Raw genomic sequence first — 6,888 nt, forward strand, 5'->3', positions numbered from 1 at the left:
TCCTTTCATACCCATTTATCAGTTTCTTTTCTGTGGCTTTTGCTTGGCTCACATTGACCTCTTTCTGCACACATTCCAACTCTCCTTCCTCTTGCACGTCATTGGTGTTGAGTTCTCTCTGTCGGCATTGAATGCAGCTTTTCCTCGCTCATACTTCGTTTTTCGATCCACCCTGATGAGCAGCTTTTGTAGAATGATTCTATTACACGTCCTCTAACTGCTGCATAATTCAATAAGCACCACTGTGATGACACGTAGTTATAATCTCCTTAATGAAGCCACACTGCGCTGAAGAATTGCCTGCTTTCTCCTCTTCATATTCCTCTGTCACTATTCTTTACACTCGTTCCTTGTTCCCCTCAACTCATTCGTTCCTTCTCTTGCTCTCTGCAGGGTGTTGATGGAGAGCCATTCGAATGACAGCCGGGACAGTGGTCATCACTGGTGGAATTCTAGCTACGGTTATATTACTCCTCATCATCGCAGTACTGTGTTACTGTAGGCTGCAGGTGAGGCCTTACTTACTTCCATCACTATCCGATCTCTCTATCTCATTAAGTTCCAGTCGATGTGGATTCGGGTGTTTTGGACCCGGAGCCTGCTGACCGTCAAATTCCAAAATTAAATGTTTGAAAAATCCAAGACTGTGAAGTCCAAAACCCAGAACAGCTTTTGTAAGATTTTCATTTCATGCCAGTTAGTAAAAGAAATAAAATGGCATCACTTTGCTTTCAGCAGCGCCGCTGCCTCAGTCCCAGTCCACTCCTCTCTACAAAGTCTGAACGCTAAGCAAAAGATTCCTTTGAGCCACGTCACACTTCAGTCGCATTGCATGGTTCACTCTCATTTTCTACTAAGGACATCACATAGTGGTAATTTAAGGAAATACGCTGCCCGGCTTTCTGTGGAATTGTGGACCGATACTCAGATTATGTCTGTGTGTCATTCAAGAATAAAATAAAAAACAAATTGAGTGATTATTCCAGCATGTGAGGTAACACCTGTTTGATTTTTGTTTTTTCTGTCACGCTGGATTAATCTGTGTGTTTCACATCTTCAACCAGCAGTGATGCACTGGAAAAACATTTTTTTTTGAAAGATAGAATAGTACAAATTAAGTTTGTTTGTTGATTCCACTTCGATCCATTTGTTGAAGTGGTAATTTTGGTGAGTATGGAGAGTTTCTTCATTTGAGAAGATTTGAGTTGTACCAATATTCTCATCTAAGAATTTCCCAAAAGACAACAACCTAATTTTCCCAAAATAGAAAATGATTTGCTTCAATTTATCTTCAATCCCAAACTCGCCTCATCTTTCTCAACCCATCTAAACTCCTTGAATATTAATATCGGAATGCATTACACTCCTTTAGACCAAAGTGGTTTGAATTTTAAGAAATGGTTGAAAAATGATACCAATGCATTATTACAGGACCAAAGTTGCTGCTGACAGGTTCTTGAATACCAAAATGCACTCGCACTAGTGGCTTTTTCTCAGCACTGAAGATGAAAACTGAAGCACTGTCTTAAGATAAAATATGCACAAGATTTAGATCTGACCAGCTCAAACTAGAGACATGAATAATACAGAATTGTTCATGAGGGAGCTTCATGATCATTTGATCAAAGGATGTCTGAAGCTCATTATGAGTATTTTTATAGAGTGCCCCCTGAAAGCTCTTTTCAATGGGTACAGTGAATTTGCAATTTGCAGTGTTTTATGTGGACATGCAGTTAACAATGATAAGTGAAGCAATGAATTTCTCAGTGTGTGGTATACTGACTAGTTAGGTATCCTGGTTGCACAGCTATCACTGCAGTGCCGACATGTACAGGGATGCATTGTGTGTGAGCTCCCGATGCTCAGCCCCGAAATACTTCCAACACCTACACAAAGCGAAGCGAAGGCAGGCATTTCAAAGCAGCACACTGCACTGAAAAAGACAAATGAGATACCTGGGTAACTGGACATAAATAGACCCTGTAAAAAAATGTTTTTTAATTATGTTGCTAACAGACAGGCAGACAGATTAAAAAAAACCCAGCAAAAACATAATCTCCGTTGCGGAGGTGAAACTAGCCCAAGCTGAAATGCATTGCAGCATTAAGACAGTTCCCACCAGCAACAACCATAATCTCCTGCAAAGCTAATGCAGCTGTGTCTTCAGCCTGTCACTACTGCATTTCTTAAGACGTCCATACAAATAAATACTGTTGGAATATCAGCGTCAGCCCAAACATTAAACCAATGAACAATTTTGAAGCTCCTTCTTAGGATAGACGTTATAACCGTAACCTAATTATGTTATAACCATAACCTTGTTAATCAAAAGAAAGGGAATCCTTTAATTTGATTCAATAGACTTATAGTATGGGACATGCTATCACACCCTGCAGAGCAAGCTCTGAACTGCAGTCAAGCCTCCTGCAACCTCGTGCATCACAGACCCAGCAGACAACGGAACCGTCCACCAAAAGATGCTGTCTCCTCCAAATGTTTAACACCCCACAGAAATGTGCAGCAAAGGCAAACCGGCATCGTTAATAGATAGCCCTCATTCCTTGGGGCAAGATGAGGCCATGCTTAAAAGCTGTCTTCACTCAGTCCAAACAAGGACGTGATGTCCCATATTATATGCATCGTACTTTTAATTAGCTTACAAGAAAGACAAGAAGGGAATCTGTTTTTTGCGTGCTGGTGCTGAGATGCTGTATGTCCCAAATATATTATTAATGGATGGGCAGGAATCACAAGCTTAAATTGTACAGTCCTTTCCAATTAGAGCTTATTAAAACACTACAGTCTCATATTTCACAGGAATATGGTCATTAAGTAGAGCTTTATATGAGTTGGCAGGATGCAGGGAATTCATCTGAAAACTAAACTGTGTGGGTCAGACATAGCAATCGCAAATTCCCAACTGAAAACACTAAAAAAGCATGTTCATATTTATTGAGGCAAGAAGGCTGACCCATGCTTTATTGTGCCGATAATAAATGGAAGATAATTTGCAGATAAATTTATTTTGCTTAGCTATTGCTAACAAACACCATGCGGCTTCTGGTTATTGCTCTCTTACTCCTTTTCACTCCCTACCTCTCCTTCATCTATCTTACATTCTACATAAATATTTACCTTTGCACCTTGATATTCAACCTGCCTCTTCTCCATTCATCTTCTCCGTATCCCATCCTCCTTCCTCCCACTAGTATTATTGCTGCAAGAAAGAGGAGTCCGAGTCGGAGGAGGAGGAGCCGGACTTTGCCGTGACGTCCCATCTCCCACCGGTACACTCCAATCACAACATTGTGGCGGCGACGGCTGCTGCCTCCTCCGCCCCAAACGGTCCCGCACTTTTCACCACCCCTCCTCTGGCCAGGAAACTGACCCGGTCACAGACCTTTTGTCCGTCCTGCACACACTATGAGCTGCCATTTTACCTGCAGCCCCCTCAGCCACAGATCCACCATCCGCCAGAAGGCTTCAGGAACGGAGGCGACCGGATTAGCTACCGCAGCGTCCAGCAGCAGGATCTGGACCTTCCGGTGCCTGTGAACATTTCAAACTATCGGAAACCAAACCTCGCACGGTCAGTCACCATGAGGGACAAGTTCACACGCAGCTGCAGCATCAGCACCGATGTGTAGCTGAGTGAGGTTGGACCTCAGCCTGGGATGGCCTAGTTCTGGACAGGTCTTGAACCAGACAATTGTTTTTGTGATCTTGGCCAGTTTAATCCAGTCTAGTTTGTTCTGATGTGGTCTGGTCTTGTTCTAATGCAGAACGGAGGTCTTCGATCGCTCTCAGGAAAGGATCTTCAAAGGTGCAATGCTCAGGTCTAGGACATCACACATGGGCCCGTGTAGAGTTGATGCGAATAGAAGAAATTATTATTTGCTTTGAATATTTCTTTTTTTTAAGAACAAGGATGAAAATTATTTTGATAAACTATGTGTTGCCCTTCTTTATCCGAATTTTTCTACCCTGACAACTAAACGGATCCCTGCCAAGTCAGAATGACATCATCGGCAGGCATTTTCCTCTCCGCCATAGCTGCTAGAAACAAAACATGCTGAGGTGAAGTTTGCTCTCTCATATCAATCTCCTAACAGAGATTATATGGGGGATGTTGGGTTTCAACTGCCGCCCAAAGATGTTTTAGATAGATGTAACTTAGGCCATAATATTTGAAGACTTAAGGGCTGAACATAGCAATCCCGTCTACCCTTCCACATCCTTTCATGGAGGTCTTTAGCTGGACAGAGGCTGGTTTCTCTGAGCGTTTGTATATACCGTATACTCTACTTCTGCAGAGAAAGGCCTCTCTTCTGGCAGGCAGGGTGGACCAGGTGCCAAAAGAAGATGGATTCTTGTGCATTTGTGTGACTGTGCTTGCATGCTTGTGTGTGTGTGTGAGTGTGTGAGCGTGTGCATAACTCATTATATACAATTAAACACAGTCCCTCATCCCTACTGTATGTATAACAAACCCGACAGTGGGTTGCAATAACATTCATTCATACATTTTCCAACCGCTTTGTCCGTTATCGGGTCGCAGGCCAAGCTGGAGCCTATCTCAGCAGTCAATGGGCGAGAGGCGGGATACACCCTGGACAAGCCGCCAGTTCATCGCAGGGCTGCAATAACATTTGAACATTTATTGTAAAGGATGAAGCCAGTTTAGTGGCTCGATGTGCCAGTTAGATTTCATGTTACAGCTAAAGCGGACTCGTCTGTGTGTGAGGGTTGCAGGTATTTTCTAATGTTTATTTTACCGACTGATGCCATCACACAGACCTGAGGTGTTGGTGCTGCAACTACAACACTTAATTGTACCATATCATAATTCTTATTGCTCTTCATTGGAATTCACTTTTGTGGACTCTTCACTGCATTTGTTTTGTTGATTCATACCAGGATAAATATTAATCTGCTTTAAAAGGCACATTTCCAGACATGGAACTGCTCACAATAACACTCCACTCTTTCCTCTTCTCTCTCTCGATGGAGTAAGGTATGTGTTTTTCTCTTGAGGTACTTAGAACGTTTCTTCATGGGACTATTTCTGCAGACGTGACACACATGTCTTGACTGAAACGATTAAATACTTGTTTTTTTGAAGAAGAAGATTTGCTAATGGCTATAAGTGGGTCTTAAAGCTGGTCTTGTCATCGAGTTCATTTGTTTTCCCAAACGGTGAAACTACAAGTGGTGTTCTTTTACTATTTTTCCCTACAGAGACATCATGACATATTACACAGTTCTCAGTGCTATTTCTTTCCTATATGTATAAAACAAAAATGTGACAGTTGCACAAGAAATATAGTGCCATAAAGAATTATAAGAAAATTATATTATTATTATTATTATTATTATTGATATTAATATTACTACAAGTGTTGATTCAAATGCAGTGTTGCTTTTACCCTACAGTATTTGAACTACTTGTTTTAATTTATGATCCTTTTTTTCAGACTCTGCAAGAGAAATGTTTCTGTCATTGTTTCTAATGTATAACTAACAGACACATGTTGCTAATAAAATGGTGTGAAAATCCTCCTGCATCTTTTTTATTGCTCTCACGTTTGGTATGCAAGCACATTGTCATTAGGCCCGAGCGCCTATCTGGGCGCAATATTAAACTTCTATTTGATGACAACCATTCACTCAAGTAATTTGCACATTTAAAATTATCTCAGCATTTAGCGCCTTTAGGAGCGAATTGGTGGATTATGAATTGTGAATCTGTCTTCCCTGGGTATGAGCCCTCAGGATGATGTTTGTTAGTTTCTCCCTGTCAAACACACGATTAAACTAAAATCATGGTGTATTTTCTGGAATTCTTTTGTATAATTAATTTCAAGCCAAATTTCTTTGGGGTGAGTCATATGGTTTCAAATTGGAAGCAATCTTGCAGCATTGCTTTTAAAGTATAAACTGCAGGGTTTTGATCCATAATGTCTTTTTTATGCCATTCTGGATTGAAAAAAGCATCTGTTCATCATTTATGCTCGTTGACAAAAATATTGTTGTAAAAGTTGCTCTACACATACAGTAATCCCACATGTTTTAACAGGTCTGCAAGGAAAACCAGTAAAAATCTTAATACAAACATCAAACCTGCCAAAGCTGCATCTTTAGCAATAAAAACTAGTGCATAAAGATCCATTTAGCACTGTGTTTATGAGGTGAGAGTCCTCACAGAAAATATATTTGAACTAAGACATGGAGATGATTCTCCCAGTGCAAAGCCTCCAAAGCAGGAAATGTAAAAGACAAATTTAGAACCGTTATTGTAACAATAAACCGATTGAGTCAGAGGCCTGTGTGTTGGCGTACAATAGGGCAACCAATTGAGAGATATGTCAGAGACGAAATAGAGGTAGTTATTAGAAAGATGAGTCAGAGGAATGAAGGAATTAGAAATAGCACAGACCACGTTATACACAGACAGATGGAGGCGTGGATGAGCTGAAATCAAACGGAGGCCTATTTGGCACACACATTTTGTAATGGCATAAATACAGAGCGACTTCAAATATGAAATCCAATCAGGTTATGATGGATTCCCTTTGAATGAAAGGCATTCAAACTCCTACCTATTGCTACATGAATTGCCAGTGCTGTAATCTGCAATTACTTTTGCACTAACATTTTGAGTGAAAGGCAAAATGGCTGGAAATATATTTATGGATTCTCTTTAATCTTGCACTCTCGCTCGGTTTTTGACTTTTTTTTGTTTTGTTTGTTTTTTTGCATTAATGATATGATGACCACTTGTTTTAATTGAAACTCCTGGTGTCAGAATGAGGCTCTCATAAAGGTTGACACCTTCCATTGTGTAAGATGCTGTCTCATAAGTTAAACAGCCACCTATCACCTGATGGT

General features: G+C 40.7%; 1 protein-coding gene across 1 annotated transcript; it reads left to right on the plus strand.

The window, feature by feature from the left end:
* The first annotated feature begins 416 nt into the window (after positions 1-416).
* fam163ba (family with sequence similarity 163 member B, genome duplicate a) lies at positions 417-3,647 on the plus strand. Its single transcript, XM_068753294.1, has 2 exons — positions 417-509; positions 3,210-3,647. The coding sequence occupies exons 1-2, from the start codon at positions 417-419 to the stop codon at positions 3,645-3,647; spliced, it is 531 nt and encodes a 176-aa protein (XP_068609395.1).
* Positions 3,648-6,888: the final 3,241 nt, after the last annotated feature.

The sequence above is a fragment of the Brachionichthys hirsutus genome, chromosome 19, assembly GCF_040956055.1.
Source record: "Brachionichthys hirsutus isolate HB-005 chromosome 19, CSIRO-AGI_Bhir_v1, whole genome shotgun sequence".
Classification (NCBI taxonomy): Eukaryota; Metazoa; Chordata; class Actinopteri; order Lophiiformes; family Brachionichthyidae; genus Brachionichthys; species Brachionichthys hirsutus.

What these genes read in the sequence shown, in the direction of transcription:
- fam163ba (XM_068753294.1), top strand. Translation starts at nt 417, where the DNA reads ATGACAGCCGGGACAGTGGTCATCACTGGTGGAATTCTAGCTACGGTT. An exon ending in TGTGTTACTGTAGGCTGCAG is followed by an intron (nt 510 to 3,209) that starts GTGAGGCCTTAC and finishes TCCTCCCACTAG; the next exon opens with TATTATTGCTGCAAGAAAGA.